This window comes from Penaeus chinensis, chromosome 13 (genome assembly GCF_019202785.1).
Source record: "Penaeus chinensis breed Huanghai No. 1 chromosome 13, ASM1920278v2, whole genome shotgun sequence".
Taxonomy (NCBI): domain Eukaryota; kingdom Metazoa; phylum Arthropoda; class Malacostraca; order Decapoda; family Penaeidae; genus Penaeus; species Penaeus chinensis.
The window spans coordinates 2238842-2263436 of record NC_061831.1 but is presented as its reverse complement, the minus strand read 5'-3'; the positions used below and the strand labels follow the sequence as shown (position 1 = coordinate 2263436).

At 36.8% G+C, this 24595-nt stretch overlaps 2 protein-coding genes across 2 annotated transcripts in view; one reads left to right on the top strand and one right to left on the bottom strand.

Moving 5' to 3' along the window:
* LOC125031415 (neurogenic protein mastermind-like) overlaps window positions 1–6946 on the top strand; it is a 26137-nt gene extending 19191 nt beyond the window's left edge. Inside the window, exons 7-8 of the mRNA XM_047622131.1 lie at window positions 582–629; window positions 1427–6946. Coding sequence (XP_047478087.1) covers window positions 582–629; window positions 1427–2332 — 954 coding nt within the window. The 3' untranslated portion in view covers window positions 2333–6946. The remainder of the gene's footprint in view (window positions 1–581; window positions 630–1426) is intronic.
* A 60-nt stretch (window positions 6947–7006) lies between these two features.
* LOC125031506 (heat shock protein 75 kDa, mitochondrial-like) lies at window positions 7007–23373 on the bottom strand. The gene is made up of 13 exons (XM_047622367.1): window positions 23217–23373; window positions 22275–22483; window positions 21729–21902; window positions 19464–19627; window positions 18934–19043; window positions 18579–18815; window positions 18068–18181; window positions 14561–14746; window positions 14107–14309; window positions 9048–9189; window positions 8199–8430; window positions 7755–7827; window positions 7007–7435 (listed from the first exon to the last, which is right to left on the bottom strand). The coding sequence occupies exons 1-13, from the start codon at window positions 23332–23334 to the stop codon at window positions 7334–7336; spliced, it is 2064 nt and encodes a 687-aa protein (XP_047478323.1). The 5' UTR covers window positions 23335–23373; the 3' UTR covers window positions 7007–7333.
* Window positions 23374–24595: the final 1222 nt, after the last annotated feature.

Below are 24595 nucleotides of genomic sequence, written 5' to 3'. Positions count from 1 at the left end.
TGCTTGTGTTTTTTGTTTTAATCTTTAATTGAAATTATTATTGTGCTTCACTGAGCACTTTGAATTTTATATCTTTAAGACTTGTCATAATGTTTTGAAATGCTTGTTTATCCAGTGAAAATTAATTCTTTGATATTGTAGACAACTAATAATAGGTCAGTTACCAGTACTGTGTAGTTTTAGTAGAATAGTGTTATTAACAGGACCTTAGGGATCTGCCATGATAAGTTCTTTACTTTTCTGCTAGAGAGAGTATTGTATAAAATACTGAATATGTAGGTATGAACGCTACCATGCTTATTCTTATGCAAGTATTCAGTGTCAGAATTGAAAGAACATGGCATCACAAGGCTTTTTTTGGCTTTGTGTCTTGTAGTGCACATACCCTTCGCGGAAAAATTGCAACGTATCCCCACTGAATTCAGCTCTCCCTCTCGGAGAGATGGGCCAGTGCAGAAGTCCTCCCCTTCTGTGATACGATACCTTCATGATGTTTGTCACCATGATGGCAAGGCTTAGCTTTGGATCATCCATTGCAATAGCCGGACGTGAGAAATAAAGAACTTATCTTGATGTTACAGGCAGAATCAGCTAAGGTACGGCAGCCATCTCTTTCAAGTGTCAAAAAGGTAACACTGCAGTTGATAATAACCTTAAAGTGAGATAGGAAGAACATGAATTATTGCTCAGCTAGAGCTTGATGTAAATGGAATGCTAATAGTGTCATGAATATCCCTGCAAATGGAAAGCATTGCAGATTGCTGGAAATATCAGGTGATGTTTCCTGCAACACTGTAGTTCTTCAATTATTTATAAGACAAAAGGATTTAAAACAGTTGAACCAAAGGCTTGAGGTGGTGGTCCCTTGCAGTAAGAAGCAGCATTTGTTGATAAGATACATAGTGAAAGGGATGTGTGTACAGACATGCACATGTATGTGTGCATTCTCACACACATTCTTTCAGATACACACAGAAATGCATGTGCACACACACAATTGCATGCACTCCTATGCCCTGGCACACGCATACATACATACACATGCACACCTATGCTCTGGTGTACACACACACACACACACACACACACACACACACACACACACACACACACACACACACACACACACACACACACACACACACACACACACACGTATTCATAGTTACACTCAGGTTAACATTCACATATACACAGTGCTAATCTCTTTAGTCTAAGAATCCTTCAGGCTAGTTTCATGCAAAACTGGCTAAGCCGTAAAAGTTTCCCCGTGGTCCAAGGTCTGGTATTGTTGACGTAAGGGAAGGTGACATCAAAGGGTGGGAAGGCTAGTACATTATGCAACTCTTTAACGTCAACTGTTCTGATTCCTCAATCAATTCAGGGCTTCCGGCAACATTGCTCATTTTCTCTCTCTCTGTTTCAGGGTCGGATGGGGATGCAGATGAGTCAGGCCGGAGGGATGGGTGGCGCCCAAGTCACCTCTCAGTACCCAGGCCAGCAGGGGCAGATGACCACCATGGGTCAGATGCCCGCCGGCCCCAACCAGATGATGGGCAACCCAGCGGCCCAGGGCAGGAACCCAGCAGCTATGTCGGGCATGGCTGGCTCTCGAAGTCCAGCCGCCATGGCTCAGATGAGTGGAACCGGCCACCCGATGAGTCCTGCCAACCGAGGGCAGATGGGAGGAGCTAGTCCTGTGAACATGGGCCAGATGAGTGGTCCAGGCCAGGCCCCCAGTCCAGCCAACATGGGTGGCATGGCCCATCCACGATCTCCTGCCACAATGGGCCAGATGCACCCTCGTAGTCCGGCTACCATGGGTCAGGGTGGACCCTCGAGACCACTCAGCAACCCTGGGATGGGTGGGCCCACGCGACCCCTTAGCAATCCAGGCATGGGTCAGCAACAAGGGCCGACGTCCCAAGCAGCTGCGGCTGCCATGGGTGCAGCAGCCATGGGAGTGCAACCGCCTGGAAGCACAGCTGGTGCCATGAACCGTGGATCCCCTGGAGGAATGAACCAAAACCCCAGTGGTCCCCCCGGCTCCAGACCAGGCCAGAGCCCCATGAGCCAGGGACAGGCGATTCAGGCTCCAGGGAACGGACCGCAGGCTAATATGAACAGAGTCAAAAGTGGCCCTGCAGCAGTGAACAGTGGACCTAATGCACCTCAAACTTCAGTGGCCAGTCAAAGGTCAAACAGTGATGGTAATAACAGTGTACGGACATCACAACCCTCAACCCCCAACCCGCCCACCTCTAGCAGTAATGCATCAGCCGCAGACTTTGAATTTGACTTTGGTGATTTTGCATCATTGATAACTGACTAAGGTGGCTCTGGGGTCGGGCCTGGTGACGCGTGTCACTGCTGTATATATGAAGCATTCCTGTAGAAGTGTTATATAGTGTACAGTCTTAATTATTCTTATTCTTATTTCATTATTATTGATAAGATATTATTATTATTATTATAATTATTATCATTCATTATTATTGTTCATTATTATCATTATTATTATTATTACTAGATAACCATTTTTTATGATAATTATTATGATTACTATTATTGAATGGTCCAAGAATCGAGAGAAAACAAGTGTAATGTAGTGTAATGAAAGGACTTGCCATATCACTTAGTGTTACTGCCAAGTATTAAACCCAAGACCACAAGTGCGGCCCAGTGTTGACAGCGGTGGAAGTGCTACATTCCATGATCCCTACAGCAGGGCAGAGCTAAAGTCTACACCCTCAGTATGCGGCATCCTATGAGTCCTAATCCAGCCTCCATGCTAACCCAACCTGGGCAAAACAGCTGAGGAGCAAAAGTATTCAGCCTTCTTCCAGTTTCATTGAATTTGTGTCAAGAATTGAGTGGGCTTGGATCAGGAGCCAAGATGCCTAGGTTGGTGTTCTTGTTAATGATGGCAATCCTACTTGTAAAGGACCTTCATCTTCCTCGGAAAAGATGGATGGAAAGTGGGTTCAAAAGAGTAGCCGCCAGAGGCTTGACAAATCTGGGTCAATCATATTCCTCTCCATGACATGGGCCTTGGAGTTCATTGAAATCCAACTAGATGCAGTGTTTTGTTCAGATTTGATATTCATGGTTAGTAAGTCCTCTGTGAGCATCTATGTTGATTTTTATCAGACAAAGTATCAGTGCAAATGTTGAAAGAAGTGTGCATATGTTAAAAAAAGTATATAGGCTTGAACTGCAAGGTCCTATTTGTGCCAAGTATGTGTACAAAACTAATGATTTGTGACATAAACAAGTTGTATTGTTTAACAAAGACACTGTCCTCTGTTGTCAACTGAGAGTGTTGGTTCACTATGCCCCAGCAAGATGAATAGCTATGTACTCAATGTAGGTGATTTTGTAGACTTTTCCTACTATTGTAAATTAGGATCACAAAGAACACCCTTTTTTCTATCAAGTAGACTTTCCACAACCATCACTTCCATTTCCTCTCAGTATGTCTCCTCCCTTCCTCCACTACCACAACCTCCCCTTACTGCCGCCACATGTCCCACCATGCAGTTCAGGCCTTTGGGAGAGATCCGCCACTGTCAGTAGTGAGTAAATTCATTCGTCCAGAGGAAATCAGTTACGTGCGCGTCGATGGGTTGACTTTGAATATTTACATTGAAATAACGATATTTTGGAATATCACGTAGACCTCCCAAATCCTGATTTCACTGCTAACAATTGAAGTGCAATGGTAAGATACCGAAGCTAAGCATGCCTTGTTTTCCACTTGCACACATCTATCTCCCGAGCACCAACGGCAATGGATGTGGTAGCTGCGGCTCTTGTGGGTTGTGCTTGGACAGTGATTAGACACCAGTATTATCTTTACTAAACTCCAGCACACACTGCACTTGTTGATGCTTCTCCCATACCAATTTGCCCAAAACCATTAGTCTATGCAGTATTAGTACCATTGTTTATTTTGTCATAGTTAAAAAAGGATTTTTACCCTGAAGATTTTTTACAATTGAGTATCATCCCAAAGTATTTACAAGATATGGAGATTTAGGCATGAAAAAGCTTCAATTTAACACTGGAAAGAAACACAAAACTAAACTATTTTTATATGTGACTTGTGCAGCATAGGACAAGAAAGACATTGTGCTGAGTCTGCATTATTGCAACATATTCCTGTCATAGAGCTTCTCTCTGTTGGGCTTTGTTGTGCAACTTGGTTATTATGTACAGCATTATCTTCACCCAGTGATTCTCAGGTATTTTTGCAGTGATACAACCCTCCAACTTATACATTATCCCCATAAATAATTATATATTTATTTCCTTCTGTAAACATTTCATACGCTCATTATTCTTTGATCAGCTGCAACGTCTCTTCAGTAGTTGTCATTATATTCTGGAGCCTATTCAGGGATATGACATTCTTCAGGTGCATTTCCTTCCATATACTTTTTCCTCTTGGAGTCGCACAACAAAACCAACAGAGGGGAAAGAGAAGCACGGGCCCTCTGCTGCAGTCCTGCAACGAGAATCACACCCTGCAGATGTATACCATATTGACCACAAGGACAGGAAAAAGAATGTATACTCTGAAAATGGAATTCTCTATATATATAACATTATATTCTTGTCAGAGTATTTGATGCTGGTCGTTCATGGGCGTGCTTCTCACAGTTGTCTGGGTGGCAGTACGGCAACGTGAACACAGGTCCTTCCTTGAGTGCGTGCTACACGTTCGCCAGTGTACAAACTTGTAGGTAATAGTCCATCATATAAAGGAATGAAGGGGAGATACTGACTTGTCCATTGGCATCATTTTCTTATTTGAAATCATGACATTTACGAACAACAAAAGAGGAAAAGAAGAAAAAAAAAAAAAGTTTTAGGAAATGTTATAGGCAAGACCATTCTTCCATATCATTTGTAGGATCTCCAGAAAGTATCGTCTGTGTTAAGAGGAAAATATGACTTCATGTAAGGGAATGATTTCTGGCCAGATCAGTAGTTGCCCATAAACGTGCCTATGAAGTCAGTGAAAACATTGGTTGTGTAGCAAGTATCTTTTCCAGAATACATATTTTCTGAATGTTTGTTAAAGTTCAAAGTGTACAAATTAAGCCCTATTTTAAGTGGCAGTGTGTTTTCACTGATTTTAGGTACATCAGGTTTTATAATGCAAATTAGAAGTTTGTACATAAGTGACACAATCATAAATTATGAGACTTTGGTAGTTTGTGTCACCAACATTTGTTTTCCAAATTTCGTAGTGGAAGTGAGCCTTAAAAACCAACTACCCAAGGCTCATAATCGGTGATACTATCACATCTTTTACTGAAGATGGGCATCAAAGCATTTGAAAATACTTCTTCTTTCTTGACACTTTTTTACAAATTATTTTCATTTACTGACATAGAATAAAAGATAGAAAAATTCATTATTTTAAAATTTTTACAAAACTATTTTAGCATGGTAGTATTGATTTGGACTTTCGTAACCCTTGTTCTCTCCAAGATAAAGCTCATGAAGACAAAATGAATTAGAATGACGGTTTAAAAAGCTCATTTAAATGGAATTAAAATGACACTTTCTACCTAAGGTGCAGCATGGCTTTTGCTATTGCATATTTAATTTTAATATCATATACAGGTTTCTTTAAATCTTCTTTGTATTTTCTTACTGTACTTATTTTATCATAGTTTTTATAAATATACATCAAAGGTGTGTTATTTTGTATAAGCATGTGTCTGCAACATAGTAATAATAGTCATCATTCAGAATAGTGAGATTCCAGAAGAGTCTGGGTTTATGTTTGTGAAATTTAATTTTCCTCTACTTCCACTCTGTACCTGTCATCTCATTTCCACCAGTCATGCTTTGATTGCCCGGAGGAGGTTAATATCTGGAGTTCAGATGGAAATTTTGTCACCTGGGGTTGCCTATGGTCAGATTTCTCACTCCCTGTGATTCCCTGTGATCAAAGGTAAAACTGGAGAGCACATTAGATTTGTCTGAACTGCAGGTGTACTCGAATCAGATTCTTCTCGTGACCCCCAGACAGTGCCGCACCGCCACCACGACAGTGTCTTGCATCACCTCGCATCGTTTCATCGACTGCACCCCAGCCACCTTTGAAATCTTGAAGCAGAAAGGCTGTGCTTATTGTCAGGACTTGAGAACAGTATTCCTTTTTAATGTATTTATATATATCTATATAGAACTCTTTCACCCTTCTGGCTGTACTTGGTGCATTTTAATATTATTCCTTGTAAATATTTTACAGACAAGAGGCTGTTTTTATGCAAGCTACTGATTGTTCTGACTATCTCTACCATCACCTGTGATACCTGTGGTATTGAAGGTAATGAAAACCCAAGTCTGCCACACTGGGAATGATACCATTTGATTATTTTCTTTCTATTATCATCATTACTATTGTGTTAATTTTCCTAAGTTTAGCAGCCCAAGTGACAAACAAGAAACAAAGGTCGCTGAGGTGTTTGTACCACAATAATTGTGGTACAACATTTAGTTGAGGAGGCGGCTCTGGTAAACTCTGTGAGCACATTCCTCGATCCCGCCGTGTCTTGTTGGCTGGTAACTGGCATAGTGTAAGATATGAGGATTGCCGATACAGCAGATGGAAGCTCAAGGGGCACAGAAAATGAGCATTTCGTGAAGCAGAAACGTGCTCTAGAGATGCAGTAAATGACTGTATTCTAGGGCATAGGTTTAGGGGGAGAGCTGTAGCAAGAACACCACCAAGCCAAGGACGAAGAAACAGGAAGGTGGGTGCGGCACACTGACCCCCTGGCCACACCTGTGACCAGATGATCTCAGCCGACGTACTTAGGTCACAAAGTCATTTGCTTTGTATCATGTCATCCACCGGCTGGCATGCCATCCTTGCAGATATGTACATATTGTTGTCATTTCAAATGCAATAAAATAGTTTCGGTCATTTATGTCTGTCAATTACCTGCTTATATATAAAATCTTTGTAGAGGGGTTGAAACAACAATTATATGAAATACATTTATTACTATATGTTCATATATACATACTGCTTTTCATTATACAAAAGGGTTATATATAAAGTATTATATAAGTAACCAATAAAGATAAAAAAAAACTAACTAATGACAAACGACTGCTGGAACTTATTTACAAAAGTTATACATCTGATCTTGCCTTTAACTTATTTTGGTGTTAATGCAACAAAAATTCTAATCAATAACAAAAATTCTGTACTTCATATACAACTTAACTAGACCATAAAGACAGCACAAGTGGGCAGAACACAGAAACCAACCAAACAAAGAAAAGAAAAAAAAAAAAAATCAACACTTTAGTGCTTTTCAAGTGCCAATTCCAGCAACTCGTTCATAGAAGAAAGAACCGTACGAGGATCGTCCACAAGTCCTGCTAACACCATACCATTGTTGAAGAGCTGGAAATAAATAAGATTATTAAAAACCTCTTTAACTTTATACTAAATCTTCCATATGCTATCCACAAAAACATTCTCTCAGAAGTTTTATAAATTTAAATAAAATAGTGGAAAATGTTTCTACCAATTTCTTTTGACTAATGTAAGAACAAAGGCCAATGATACTAGCTTTATCTACATTTTTACTCTGAAGCATACATTTTTTTTTTTTAATTGCCTACAAAATTCCTAGTACTTTGATATCCTATATTTCACTGATCTCTATGATTAGTTTAAGAGTTTTATCTCAACTCATAGTCACTCATTATAAGAGACTAACCTGCTTTGCTGTCAATTCAGCCAGTCGGGGATTGGTCTCGCGCAGACTGTTCAACTTGACTATTACTGGGTGGCTGTAAATGAAGAGGTAGAAGTTACCATTTAAGCATTTGGATATGTAATGGATAAATAAAAGCATCATATGAAAGTATAAATAATTTAGTGTCAGCATGTATTTTCTCTCTCAAGTTGAGCATGGAAAAGTGAGGGTACTTTATCACAAACAATTTAGTGTCTTGTACCACAAACAAAACTGAGTATTCAATGTAACTCAAATAAAAGCACCAGTATCTTTACTAATGATTCAAAACTATATATCTATTACGTATCTCCAATTACACGTCACACACCAATCTACAACGACAAATAGTCTTGACTGCCGACTTACAACATATCCACATATAAATTTAAAACACAAAAGGCGAATAAAAGATCACATATTTACTTAGGGTTAATCTCCAACTGAGGCTGCAGGAGCGAGTATCTAGCTTCCTCCGAGACTTGAGAGAACTGCGTCTTTACGAAGTGCCTGGCGGCCCCCATCTCCTCTACCGTCACCACGCAAGGATGAGTCTCTAAGCGGGGCGTGGCCTTAACTGTCCAGCAACGGCCAGCTAGCACAGTCTTCAACCAGTTCATCAGTTCATTGGCCTCCGTGCGGCGCAGGCCACTTTCAGCTGAAACAGGACAGCAAAGGGGTTCAAATTCTACTGGAGAAGAATGTCCACTTGACAGACAAAGACACACACTTACACTTACACTTACACTTACACTTACACTTACACTCACACTCACACTCACACTCACACTCACACTCTCTCTCTCTCTAAAGGCAAATTAGTACTATTATTTTTTTAAAGACTTGCAAAGTCTACCAACAAGGATAGCTAAAAAAAATTAGGTTAAACAAACAACAAAATAAGAATTTTTTTTTTCTTAAAATGGAGAAAAGGGATTAAAGGGGAAAATACATATATAAAAATGTAATAATAAAATTTATAAAAACAACAACTATATATATATAAATGATAAATAAATAAAAACTAGAAAAAAAATAACCATGAAATAAATACTTCTAATAAACATATAAATGGAAAAACATTAATATCCAATATTCTCACAATCTGAACATCTATCCTAAATAATCATAACCTAAATCTTGATACAAATTCAAGAGCTATCTGAACAACAACACCTTCCATGAAAAAGTGAAGATAAATGCAATGCAATTCACAAAAATAAAGAAAGGAAATGAAAGACTAATCCACCAGACGAACCCAATAACTCGACCCACCATCGTCGAAGTTCACGTCCTCCTTGTCCTGCCGCAACTCCTTCTCGACGGACACGATTTTCCGGGAGCTAAACTGCTGCAGCTGCATCAAGACCACCTCGTCGTAGGATTCGTAGCAGAAGAGGACCTCCACGTTGCGTTTCTGAGGGGAAGGAAAGGTTTAGAAGTTTGCTATTAGGAATTGGCTTGTGCTTGACCACTAATAAAAAGAAAAAGCAGCAGCAGCATGTCAATTTCTATGTTCAAAAGAGGAGATGAGTATGTTAGTGAGAACTGGATTCAATTCTATGTCCCATATATGCAGTCCCATACAGATTTGCTGGTACTGGCTTCTCATAGAAGTAATCTGATAGAAAAAGAAAAAGAAACAAAGAAAAAAACAAACAATATGGAGTTGCACAGGAATTCACTTATATTCTTGGCCAATATTTTTTTTTCAATTTGGCTTTTGCCCATTTAATCCTTGATTTACTCAAAAGTCTAGTACTTGAGGCTTAATTTTTGGCAAATTGCCCTTTATTTTGTAATAAACAAATAAAAAATCTTAAATCAACTCCTCTGTAACTCAGGATCCATAAGCTATCCTAAATATGATTAACAAGGCTTCTGTGTCCCTGGCTAGACTGAGAGACTTTCTATCCTCAACAGTTAATGGTAACATCCACTATAAGAATGTTCTGTCCTTTAACTAGATCCATATACTCCTGAGGAAGTAACACTGTTTGTAGTCACTGGAAGTTGCCGCCCAAGTCATTACCATTTCCCTATGCCAGTTATTACAAAACATTCAGATTCACTGTGATCTCCCACATGCAATTTGTCAATATCCAAAAATCAACTACTTATAATCTTAACCCAATGGATCCAGATGACTGTGAAATGAAAGGTATATGCTGTCATCAAAGTATTTGGCTGAGGGCTGGGTCATGGGAATGTCATCCTGAAAAATTTGGTTGAAGGCCGCAGTGATGCCCCATGAGTGCAGAAAGCTCTCGTAAGAAGATTAGACTCAGTGGGCATTTAGGAAAGGGATCTTGCATTATCTCCAGTGGTAAACAAGGGTGGAATGTACCATCTGTGACCCATGGCTGAAAGAGCACTGGCTCCAGGGAAGACACTATTTTGCTCAGGAGCCTATTCCTGCCCATTGTGACTGGGGGCACAGGGTGAATTAGAGAAAATTAAATAATTAGATAATAACAAAATTAGGAAAACAGTTAATTACCATCTTCATAGAGCATATCAAATGATAAATAACGGCCTTCAAAAATGGCACAAATGAAAAACACACTTATGGATAAAATGAGATTATAATACTGCAAAGGGGAGGTAAAGAAACTTGACACTGCACACAAGTGCATTGTGGCTTGTCAAATCCACAAGACATACAGCTAGGAGAGTTGCAACTCAAGTAAGCATAATGCCCAGATTTTGGGCCAAGTGCAGGCAGAAAAGCACCCAGATCAAGTGGGTTAAATTGTCCAAAAGATTTGAACTTTAAAGGCAAATATTCAGGGAAGATAGAAAATTATCAGTTTCTGTGCCCACACTATTATGTAGAATGTTAGCAAAAATCATAAATGCCTCAATATTTAGAAGATGACTAAAAACAAACAAACACAGGCTTTGAATAAGAAAAAGTAGTTAATTTCTTTCAGTTTAACAGCAAAAATTTTCACAAAGATCTGCAATTTGGTGTACCACAAAGACCTCCCTTGGCTCCTCTTTCATTATTGATATTTTATAAATCCTTTTCTTTATTACTGCCCTGTGGGAAGAACTACTTTGTTAACTAAAGATGCAATATTCTATGTACAAAATCATGATTCGTCTCTCCAACAGTATTTCATTGAATTAACTGACTGTTTTACATAGAGAAGGGTCAGTCAATATTAAACATCTTTATTCAAATGAAATTTAATGCCCATGACAACAAATGATATTTAAATTAAAGATATTTCTTCATTTAGCTATCATTCGTTTCTAGAAGTAATTTTAGATACTAAATTGACATGGAAATATCATGTAGCTCATAATTTTCTAGACTTCTCTCAGCAACAAATAAACTAGATTCAGCATCTTACATATCAATGTATTCTATCATAACATAAAATACTGCATAAATATTTGGGAATAACAATACCTACAACTATATTTGATTTGCAGGCAATGACACATTTTGCAATTTAACCCATTCTTTACTGCAAGTCATATGGATGGACATTTGTCTCTGCAATCTAAAGACCATGCAAGAAACAATCAATCTTTGTAGTTATCCACATACAAAGATTATGATTTCCATGGCCTTTCTGTCCTTGCTAGAGCCTTTATAATGAAGCCACTTGGTCTTCATATTCAGAAAAAATGTACTATATGGCACCACCTTAACCTCAACAAATGGCAGCATTGAGGGTATAAACACCTCAATTTTTCTGGTGAACAAGAGATTGCAAATTCTACTGCCTTAACCAGCTTCACCAAATATTTTATAGGTCTCTCTACAAACATCATCTGGCACAGAAGTGACTTGGTTTGCCTTCACAAGATTGTGATTGCTGAATGTAAACTGAACAAAATCGCATTACTAGCTTCTGCAGCTTAACCCATTGGATCCAGGTGCTTCGCTGCCTGCGTGTCCTATAATTCAGGCATTAGGCTTTCTTGGCTGCCGACTCTCCTGTGTGTGTGGCTTGTAAGCTGGGTGTACACAAACGTGTGTGGTGTCAAGACTCCTCGTCTCCCTTTTGCAATGTTATTATCCCTTTTTCTGCATATGTGTGTTTTGCTTGTTTTTTTTTTGCCACTTTCAAGGTCTATTATTTGTATTTTGACATACCGTATCAAGATGGTAAGAGAATGTTTTCTTTGCACAGACTCCTTATCTCTCTAGGTCAGTGGTTCTTACCGCTTTAGAGTAATGGACCCCTTCCCAACTTTATATGCAAAGTATGTAATGTACTTTGCTTATTGAATTTGATTGTCTCATATATATATATGAAATACACAAAGTATCATTAGACTTTAAAGTATACAATCTATTAAAAAAAAAAAAAAAAAAAAAAAAAAAAAAAATAATAATAATAATAACAATGTTAACTTTTATCTGATCCTCATGGACCCTCTGAAACCTATCCATGGACCCCAGGTTAAGAACCCCCCCCTCTAGGTAGTCTATAACTCTGTGAAATAACATTAACAATAAGATACATTTTGTTAGTCATTTCTTATACTTTTGCAATGTTCAACTTTGTGTAATACACCCTCCACCCTGGGTCAGAGTGGGCATAGGCTCCTGAGCAAAATAGTGTCTACCCTGGAGCCAGTGCTCTCCCAGCCGTAAATAAATTATTCATCAAATTACTTAGAATGAATGATTGAATTTTATTCAAAATTATTTGCCATCGCACAAAAAAAGTGATTTGGCAATATATTGTAGTGGAGTTTGGTTAGGGAAAAAAAAAAAAAAAAAAAAAAAAATGACAATGACCTGTGCATACAGCTCACAAATGCACGTCACTTGGTGGGCAGATGAACCTAATGAAATAATCACTCAGTGATTCAAGTTGGTAGAGTGCTACTATGCCTGACCGCAACACTAACAATTGATGTAAATATTCAAACTGCTAGTTCTTGTTTCTTTCTTTTTCTTTTCTTTTTTTTTGCTTATAAAATTGTAAATATTTGTATGATAGGTACCACTTGAAGAAAATAAATGCTCGACTTTGGTCATCCATTAGGATGCCATTATGCCTAACACTATGATGTGCCAAACAAGAAAAATTATGAATTTATTTTTTGTTATAGTTATCTACTAGCCAAATGAAACCAAGGTTGAGATATAATATATTTATAATGATGCCAGCCAAAAAAAAAGATAAAAAAAATCGAGGTTCCATATTAACCCCTATGATCCAGATGACGTGACCATCTTGTCATGAAAAAATTTGGCTTGCGGGGCGGGTGACATGAACACACGGTCATGGGAAAATTTGGCTTTGGGCCAGGGGTGATGCACACTTGCTGTTGTAACCATTTTGGCTGAATGCTAGAGGGATGGAAAAGACTCGCCGCAAGTGCACAGAGCTCTTGGAGGGCGATTAGATACATTTGGGATTTAGAAGGGGGCTTTGGCATCATTTCCATCGATAAACAAGTGTGGAACGTGTCGTGAGCCATGACTGGAAGAACACTAGCTCCAGGGAGGAAGCTATTTCCATGCTCAAGATCCTATTCACTGGCCACCATGATCAGCGGCGCAGGTTGTATTACAGAAAATTGGATATTATGGGAAAAAAAAGGAAAACAGAAAAAGAAGAAAAAAATAAGAGAGATAACTAACAAAATGTTACTTACTGTTACTATCACTGCACTGAGTCATGAACTACCTAGAGATATAATATGGAGTCTATTGCGATCTTGCTAAAGCATATTAAATGACAAATATAGACACCGGGAAATGGCATAAAAGCTAAAGATGCTTATGGAGAAAGAGAGAATATAACATTGCAAAGGGAAGGCATATGAGTGTTCATGTGTGCTGGCCAACAAAGTTGCTGCACACCCCTCAAAATGGCCACTCACGCTAGCCTAATGCCCGTATTTATGCCAAGTGATAGCAGTGAAGCATCCAGATCCAACAGGTTATGGGTACCCCAATTAGATGGTGATGGTCCCCTTAAGCACCATAACCCTATGGCCACAGGGTTATGTACTGTCCACTGCAGTTTTTTTTGCAAATTTTGTTGCACACACTTGGATCCACAAGCGTTCAGCCACCAAGGAGTCAAACAGTAGGCCCTAGAGACCACACCTTCTCCATTCCTTGATTTTTTTTATGCTACCAATTTTGATACTGTTATTATTATTGTCATTGAGATTATAATTTTTATAATGTCATTACATACTACTAGCGTTAAAGATATTAAACAATATAAAAGAATCTTTTCAGAAATCAAGGGAAAGTGAGATAGGGCTAGTAATAGACTCCTTGGTAATGTTATCTGCATCCAATAGCTTAACAACTACACCAATTCGTCACTAGCATCATCAACTAACCAACCTTAAGAGCTTCAAAATAGGGAGAGGACTCGGCCAATTCCCTTGACGGAGCTGCTAGATAGTAAATATCCTTTTGGTTTTCGGCCATGCGACTGATATACTCGGGAAGTGTAACTGCTTCGTCCGCTGGCTTGCCTGAGCTCTCGTACCGGAGAAGCTTTGCGATTTCTTCCTTCTCCACTTGCTCTTGTGCAGAGAGGATACCTGTCATCCAAACAAGGAGTTACCACAAATATCACATCATACATTCTTTAAAACAGATCTTTAATCTAAATGTTGATTACAGAACTAGCTTGCATGCATCAAAGATCTCTTTTCCAGACTAAATAAGAACTAAATCAAAATGATTCCCCCATTAAGCATGTCCGTAAGAAATAAAAAAGAAGAAAAAGAAGTTGACCAAAGAAACCAGAAACAAAAGCAAGTAAAACTCCCAAAATTAAATCTCCCTTTACCTTCTTTGATGAAAATTCCATAGTCGGTGAAGAATTTGGCGTAGCTCTCCGGGTCCTTCCGAGATTTGTCAAAGAGGAACCGGATGACCCTGTTCTGAATGACGGTGCGAAGCCTCCGGATGAGAGCAGAGTCCTGGAGCAATTCCCTGCTCAAGTTGAGTGGAATGTCCTCGCTATCCACAACACCTGTGGATAAAGCTTCATTACATATGCTGTTTCTTTTGAAACGCTAATATACTGCTGAAAATCATCTAACCTCTATGATCTGGATGACCTGAACATCCCATCATGAAAAAATTTGGCTTGAGTGGTAGGTGATGTGAACATGCTATCATGAGAAAATGTCATGACGCAAATGTCATGACAGTGAGGCATCTGGATCCAAGGGGTAATACATTTATCAATACTATTAATGTAATTCAGTTTTGCTATGAATTAAATATAAAGTCAAAATAATTTTCTTTCAAATTTATGTTTATATTATTAAAAATGCTTCCTGTTTTCTAGACATAAAACTCTCCTTGGGCAATGATATACTCCATACAGTACTATAATTCAGTGAATTAAAAATTTAGATAAAAAATCACATCTGAATGCTTTCCTCATTAATTAGCATTTCTGTACAATGTTAACCCAATCGGCATGCCATGCCCACTGTAATATAAGTTTATTATTCTATTTACACATAGATGGCTCTACAAGTGCTTAATCACCAAGAAGTCAGTTATTAGTCCTACCTATCTCACCTGTTTACCTTTTTCCTTGACTTTTGGAAAGGGTCTTTTGTACTATTTCATTGTCTTAAATGTTACCAAGATTTAAATAACAATTTGATAATCAAAACATCAATAACAATAATAGCAGTATCAATATCAATTGTATTAATAAGAAAAAGACATTTTCCCACCAATTCAAGGAATGGGACATCTTCATCCAAATTGTGAGAAGGAAATGTTCTTTACATCTCTTACACTACAAACTTACTCATTGACATTCATACCTTTTCAACATCTGATTAGCTAATTGTGGAAATCAGTGTTTACTCTCAAGGTAAAGATACTTGTGCTTTATAGTAACAGATCTTGGTAACTTTACCACAACCAGCTTTAATTATAGTGGAATTATATCATAAAACCAAATTTTACTGAGTGTGACTGCATATTGAGGTTTAAGACTTCTATCCACAAGTAAAATGGCACATTTTTCACCATAACATTACTGCCAATACTTGCAGAATATATGATGATGCTTTGTTATACTATTTCAACTGCAATTCTGCTGCACAACTGATAAAAACTAACATCTATCAAATGCAACTAACAGAAAACTGGTAACAACTGTGATACAAAACTAGCTTACTTATTAGACTATATTCAAACCAGTATGAGTAGCTGTGAAAGGTAATGTAACTAATATATATATATATATATATATATATATATATATATATATATATATATATATATATATATATATATATATATATCAATCATAAACATCTAGAAATTATCAATCTTCAGAAATAGTGTAAACTTCTAGGCAATTCCAGGTCCAAGAACAAAAAGACCCAATGTCCTAAAAGTCAATGTTAAGAAAAATTAATTTGAAAGTTTGCTCTGTTAATTGAAATTCAGCAAATAAGAATTCACAAAATATTTTTTTTTCTTCAACTAATCAATCTGTGTTGCATTAATCAAAATAATTAATGTTTTTCATTTTGAAGACATAGTGAAAATAACTAATGTTTTTCATTACAAAAACAAATATATAATATTACAGTTTTCTTGCTGATTATTTGATAAATTGAGACATTTACTGCTGCTGTTGTTAAATCACTCCTCCTAATTCAAATCTGAAGATTTTCTACCATTTTATAGATTAAAAATAAAAACAAATAACCTTCCTTTGATAATGATTCTGTAATCCATTCACATCAATTTTTTTTTTCTTTCTGTAACTGTAAAATCTACAACCTGTATACGAAAGATGGGATATTTAATTTAAGGAAAATATAGAATAGTAAAAGTGGCCAGCCAGAAACTTTCCCTTGCTATGTATTTCCCTTGCCATGTATTCAAAATGCAGCCATCTGTGGCAATCAGTCACGTGTTGAGATGTACGATTTTCAGTGAACTGGACTTCAAAGCAATGCTCTTGTGGCATCCCTAATGTACTGATGACATTTGTCTTTATAAACCGTATAGAGAAAAAAATTCCAGTTCAATGGTAGTTCAATTTCCAGTTCAATTTCAATCTCAAAATTGGTCTTTTTGGTCATTGGCCCTTCAAGCTCTCGGGATTAGAATTAGAATAATGAATTTAATCCTTTATGATGTACTCAACCAACAATAAGATGAGAGACACTAAAAAGAGAAAAGGACTTGTATTGACAAAAGGACCCAGGTGGTAAGGACGTACAGGCAGTTAGGGTGATAAAATATGCTTAAAATAGCAAAGAACTTGTATCGAGTGGACAAGAGGAGGGAAGGATGATAAATATGCTCATTGAAATATGATGACAAGCCAGGAAAATATAAGAATAAAGTACAGTGATGAATAAAGAAAATGAGAGAGAAAAAGTTTGATTATGAGGAGAGGGTGAATTATGAAATGTAATGGATAAGAAGGAAGTAAAGCAGCTATGAGAATAAAGATTGAAAAGGCGGTTGGTCTGAAACACATGCTTGTGGAGGCATGAAGAGATTTGGAAGTGTTAGCAGTGCTGTTTTTAACAGATTGTCTAACAAAATCTTGGAAAGCAACAGAATACCTGAAGATTGGAAAAGAGTTCTGGTGCCAGTTTTAAAGAATAAGGGTGATGTGCAAAGCTGCAGCAACCTTAGAGATATCAAGCTGATCAGCCAAAGCATAAAGTTGTGGGAGAGAACAGAAACAGCTAGACTGAGAGGCAAGGTCATGATCTGTGAGCAGAAACATGGTTTCATTGCAGGAAAGGGCACGAAACATGTGATTGTGAGTGATGATGGAGAAATATACAGCAGGCCAGGAGCTGCACTTTGTGTTATAGAGTGCTGAGAGAAGAGTTATGGCATTGTATGAGAAAGTCAGGAGTGTCAGAGAAGTATATGAGAGTAGCAAGATTTGTATGCAGTAGGAATAATGGACAGGTTCAAGGCAGAGGTGGGTTTGCATCAAGGAGTGGCTTGAATTTCTTTGTTTTTTGCAATGGTGATCGATACACTAACAGATGATTAGGCAGAAATCTCTATGTAATATAATGTTTGTGATGACATTGTGTTTGTAGTGACACTAGAAAGCCGGTTGGGGAAAGCCTGGAGAGGTGTAGGTAACCACTGGTGCTGACAAAAGGAGAGAGGAGACAGAGATGAAAGTGGCATATTTGAGGATGCTGCAATTTATGTTGAGACTGACAGAGATTGACAGGATTAATAATGAGTATATAACAGGGATGGCTCAAATAAAACAGCCTGAAACAACACCTTAGAGAGAGGAGACACTGCAGTAATAAGCTGAACATCTACTTGCCTTTCAGGAACCTGAGCCATTTTGGAAGAATGTTTTCTGCCTTGTTCATGATGAGAACACGACGGCAGTACAGTGCAACGCCGCCAACTCCTTCACGATTAAGGTCGAACAGCCCTGCAAAGAATGAGGTTATTGAGTAAATTTGTGACAGAGAAAGCAAAATAAAAAGAATGTAACGCATGTCTCATAAACTTGAATGCTTGAGTGGAACAGAATTAATATCCTTTTCTACTCTGATAGTGCTGTTCATGAAATATTACTTTAATTACAAGTATAAACTGACTAACACTCCTTCATGCTATATATTCTGAAATTCACACATCATAAAAACATACATAGAAAGGTAGGAATAACTTATTTTCTGGTTAGTACCTACCCTAACAACAAGTTCAAAATTCACCTTCCACTACCATTTCATGACAATAAGAGCTGCATAAATAATAAGCGAATACCTCGTCTGCCATTCTCTTCCTCCACCTTTGCAGAATAGGAATCAACTAATGCAACATACCTGGCTTTCCTTCTGGGACATAGAGCACACAACGAAGATTTATGGGTGCGTCAGTACAGTAGTGGAGAGTAAAGCGCGGCTTGTCATATGACGAGCCCACATAGCGGTAAAATTCCTCGTGCTGGGCAGGGGACACTTCTTTGGGGTCCATGAGCCAAATGGGCTGAATGTTGTTGGCTGGTTCACCGTTCACTTCAATAGGGGAGCCCACAAAGCTACTGTATTTCTTGATGATGTCTGTGAGGAAAAATGGTAATTGGAACTTGAGCTTTAAACTTTCTGGGAAGCAAATATGGTATCTGATATGAAGGAGAGGAATAATATTCAGACTAATCAAAACTAAATATATGCATACCTTTGATTGTCTGGTCATCTGCAAACTCTCTATCTTCCACTTTCAGATGGCACACAATCTTCGTTCCTGGCTCAACGTCGCTGCACTCGTCAATAGTGTATTTACCACATCTATTCAAAGATTACAGTTACAATTAATGCTCATAAAAACTAAAGCATTCCTCCATAACAAAAGAAACATAATAAATCACCAAATTACCAAATATATACCATTTTAAGTCTGACAATCTCCTCTATTTCAGCCACTGATAAAACAAATGCCCTATCCCCTGTGATTTTAATTTATTAATTTTGTGTACACATCAACAGCTCCATAAATGTTTAATAACCAAGAACATGATTACTTGTTCTACTTTATTTCACCCATTTCCCATTTTTGGAAAACTTTTAATCCTATTTTTATTGATATTAATACTGATAACAATATAATAACCATACTGAAATGCAAATTGATACAATATTAAATAAAAAACAAACAAACAAATAAATAAATGAAAATGAAAAGTTAAAAAACAACTAAACAATATTTACCCATCTGATGACCAACGGTAGCCAGTGCTGCCAGGAAGACGAGACTTCGTGTACACTTCAACCTTGTCGGCAACCATGAAGGCAGAGTAAAACCCTACACCAAATTGACCGATGATACTTTGGGGGTCTGCGCCACCTCCCTCCTGAAGCTGCTGGATGAAGGCCTGAAAAGAAAGGAAAAAAGAATTAAACTATATATATTACTTCATCTGTAAAAAGGCCCAAGAAAATAAAATGAACACGCTTAAATTCATGTTGTTTGCAGAGCCCTTCTTCACCAATATGGCTCTTGTAAGAGAGGAAACAGCTACAACCCATGTCACAAATCGTGCAACAGACACCCATTAGTTGTGGAAATAAGTTCCTGGTAATATTGTGATAGTGACATTCTTATCCGTAAAATTCTTCAATTTGCATTTCGTACATACAAACCAAACAGTGCATTTTATATTTCAATCAGAAACATCACCATACAGCATACTCAGATTAGGCCAATTAGAATTTTTTTTTTTGACAGTTTATATCAATTTTGAAGCAAATATGCACATAAAAAATATATCTGCTTGATATCAGGAAGTCTTGTGATAAAGAAAAGACTTGCTAACCCTATTTATCATGTAGCGTCATATTCCCAGTCTTGAAAATCTCTGCTGCTCTTACAATATTACTCCTTTTTGTAATGCCTCTATCTTTCAAAACTAGTGAATAGCTATCCGAACTTGAAAAAAAAAAATTGTTTACTAAAAACTATTTCCTTCTATACTGATCTACTGTCCAAAAGACACCATCATGAACTGTGCACAGTACATCAATATCTAAGCAGAAAGGAACTGTATTAATGCATTTGTAGACACTGATACATAGGCACTGTATGAAATGAACTGACTCTCTTGGTCTCTATGTAATAAAGGGTAGATCTCAAGTGATGCATAGTTCAGATCTACCACCTTCCCAAGTGCTAGGAACTGTTCAGGCCCAAATTCCAAGGTTTTCAGACCTATTGCCCAACAATGGATTGATACGTTTGCCTCAATGCACTCTATCTCATAACTGTAGTATATTAAAGAGGCCATTTTGATGCTTGTGTTATAGATGAAAGGTTATATTAACAAACATTTAATAAATTGTCAAGCACTTATGGACATGCATACCCTTAAATATTTTTATTTCATTAAGATCAATAATGTACACATCTCTTTTCATATGAAAAAAAAATAATTGTGAAACAGTGGCAGTCACTGGGAGAGAGGGGGGTTCTAGTAATAAGTTTTAGATTCTTATAAAGCAAAATTATATAGTTATTTAAAATAGGAGGGGTCATGATTTCTAATTTTGATTAGATTAATTTTCACCTAATCAAAATTGCAATGTAAAGAAACCAATATTTTTTGCATTGATTATTGTTGACATTCAAGTCACTCAAACACTTTGAAACTATATATCCGTATATGTTATTTTCACTGCCTTGAAAGCTGTTAGAATTAAGAACTGTTCAAACTCATTTACATACAAATCTAACTTGTTGCCTTAGCATTGTTCTGCCTTGTAATAGCCTTTTTGATATGATTACCAAAGTCTATTCCAATAATTGGGAAACTCTTAAACCTTTCAATAAGAGTTTCTCATAAAAAGGATCTCAGGAATCACAATGGATCCAGAGGGAACTCATGCTCAGGAGACCTATTCCAAAAAAGGAAACAAACAATTCAGAAATGAAAATTCGGTGTCTTTCTAGGCAATAACCCTCAAGGCCAATATTCCTGTTTCAGGTAGTTAGTCCCCCCTGGCTTACCAAGAACACAGGCAGGCAAAGGAAATGGGGACCTCCAGTTTACGACTGTGATGACGCAAGGGAGCTCGCCGAATCACAAGAATTAAGAACTACATGCTAGCCAAAATGGTCAAGTTCTAAGCAGCCTCAGTGGGAAAATGGAACAAAAACTCATTAGGAATTATGTACACTGATGGTAAATCTAAACAAGTATAGCCTGCATTCTCTCAAGTTTGAAGGACGTAAAAAAAAAAATAAAAAAAAATCGAGACAACTACCAGGACCCTTATCCCTTTTATCCTCCTACCTAAGTTTCTCCTCAAAACTCATTTCCAAAGTTCCCTGAAAGAAAGAAATAAAGAGAGAGAGGAAGAAAGAAAAGTATATCTAATTTCCCCCAAAGAAAAAAAGAAAGAAAAGAAAGAAAAAGAAAAAGATACAAAAAAATACAAAAACAACTCTTATAAATATAATAATTTGTTTCTCAGTGTTACCTTTGACCCCGATCGTGCAATGGTTCCCAAATTATCCATGAGCTCCTCCTTCGTCATTCCAATGCCCGAATCCTGGAGAGTCAGCGTTTTGCTGTACTTGTCTGTTGTGATGTGGATCTTCATGGTGGCTTCCGAGCTGTCCAAATCCGTTCCCTGAAGAGCCAGGTATCGGGCCTGAGGGAGAGACAGGTGTGAGATACGTCTAGAATCTTTATTTGCAGTGGCTGGGAATTAGTTCTCTGAAGGCAAAGAGGGGGGGGGGGGGGATAGATATGGAGAGTAAGAAGGGTTATATGAGAGAAAAAAAGGAAGGAAGAAAAAAAAAAGGAAAACAGAAAGAAAAAAGAAAAGAAAAATCTACATTATTAATATATGAAATAAACAATGAAAAAAAAGAAGGAAATTGATAATTAAATAGCCAATAACAACAATAATCATAATAATAATAATAATAATAATAATAATAATAATAATAATAACAATAACAACAACAACAATAATAACACATTACGATTATCTGCCAAACGTTCAGCCCCTAAGGCATACCTTCTCAATAGCATCAGAGGCATTGGAAATCAGTTCTCTAACAAAGACCTCTTTTTCAGAATAGAGGGACTTTGCCACAATATCCAGCAACATGCGGGTCTCGGCTTGGAACTCGTAGGTTTTGTCATCTTCTGCCTTGACTGCCTCTTGCAGCCTCCGAGTAGTTGAGTGGAAGTTCCTGTGAAGGGGTCCCGAGTATCCATAGTTGCCTGGAATAACAAATTTATGATGTTACTGTGTATGGACATCACTATAGCTAAATTACTGAATGATTTTCAATTTTTTTTTTTACTTTTTATTCTGCAATTCCCATGGCATTCAGCAGCTATTGGGAAAGATAACTATAATACCTCTTTGTTTGCCCCAGGAATGAATTCTTAAGTTGTTCAAAATATGATGAAAGTTATCAAAATAATACGGTTTACCCAGAAATCACTATCAAGTGTCATTTCAGAATTCACAGTAACAATAACAATATGGGTGGGAACTCTCAGAAAAAAGTTAGAGATCGCATTATGATACCGTAAATGGAGCCACAGCCTATATATTTAATGAACTCAAAGGCAGGATATTCTCTTTATTTTACCTTTACGGCTGTCATTTACGTTTCTCTTGCTGTCACGACAAACGACATTAAATATCCTAACATTCTTTCCTTTCTTATTAACCAATTTCGGAAACATCCTTACGAATTACATAATTCAACACTTACAGAACTAGAACTAATAAACACTCTTGTAACTTCGCCGAATACGTCTGACCTACCCACCAACAGCTACTGAAATTCAACAACGAAAGAAGACAAACAACAACAAAACAATACAAAAAAAATAACAAACAAAATCTATCACAACAAAACACGCCGGACCGCCCGCCCGCCCGCCCGCCCACGCCCACACTTCTTCCCCCGCCCACGACAACGTGAATAACACCGAGCCTTACTTATATCGTATCTCCTCGCCCTCACCGACAGAGCTGGCAAGGCCCCGCTGGAGAGTCTCAACGAGGAGCCGAGAAACAGCCTCTTGGCCAGCGCCGCCGATCCCACGCGCAGAGCCATGTTTGTTGTTGTTGGGCAGACGACGCCGAGCTTCCGCCGGCCGCCGCCAGGGGGTGCGGGGCTCGGGCCTATCCGTTTATTCACTTAGCTAGTTATATTTTGTTTATTTATTCTATTATTTGTTATTTATAATATTATTTTGTTATTTATAATATTATTTTTATTTGTACTATTATTTTGTTATTTGTACTATTATTTTTGTTATTTGTACTATTAGTTTTGTAATTTGTACTATTATCTTTTTATTTGTGCTATTATTTTTGTTATTTGTGGTATTATTTTTGTTATCTGTACTATCATTTTTGTTATTTGTACTATTATTTTTGTTATTTTGTTTATTTTGTGTCTTATATTATTATTTGTATTTTTATTATTTGTATTTTTATTATTATGTATGTTTAATGATTTGTATCTATTTATTAATTTATTAATTTATTTGAGATATTTTGGATGTTTTTTTTTTGAGATTTTAAGTTTGGTAGTGATTAAGGAATATTTGGCCATGATATACGACGGGGAGCTTCTGCCGGCTTATCTTGTTATCATTATTCTATATGTGTGTGTGTTTGTGTTATAAATGTTTTTTGTTCTTGTTTTTTTAAGTGTTAAGTTTGGCAGCGATTAAGTAAAAGTTTTTGTGTTTTTGTGTTTGTATTTGGCCTTGTTATACGACGCGGAGCTTCTGCCGGCCGCCGCGAGATGGCGTTGGGCTCGAGGTTATTTATTTTTATTTATATGTTTATTTGTTTATTTTTTTATAATTCTATTATTTTTATATATATGTTTATTTTATTATTATATTATTCTATTATTTTTATTTATATGTTTATTTTATTATTTTATTATTATATTATTTTCACTATCATTTTCATTATTTTGTTTTTACTATTATTTTTTAAATTGTTTTCTTATTTCTATTTTTTATTTACTTATTTATTATTATTTGTATTTTTGTTATTATGTATGTTATATTTTGTTTTTGTTTATTTCTTTATTTCTTTATTTATTGAGGTTTTACGTTTGGTAATGATTAAGTTAAATTTTGGTGAATTTGGCGAGTGGTATTGTGGTCGGGGTTATCATTATTATTATCATTATTATTATTATTATTATTATTATTATTATTATTATCATTATCATTATCATTATCATTATTATTATTATTATTATTATTATTATTATTATTATTATTATTATTATTATTATTATTATTATTATTATTATTATCATTATTATTATTATTATGATTATTATTATTATT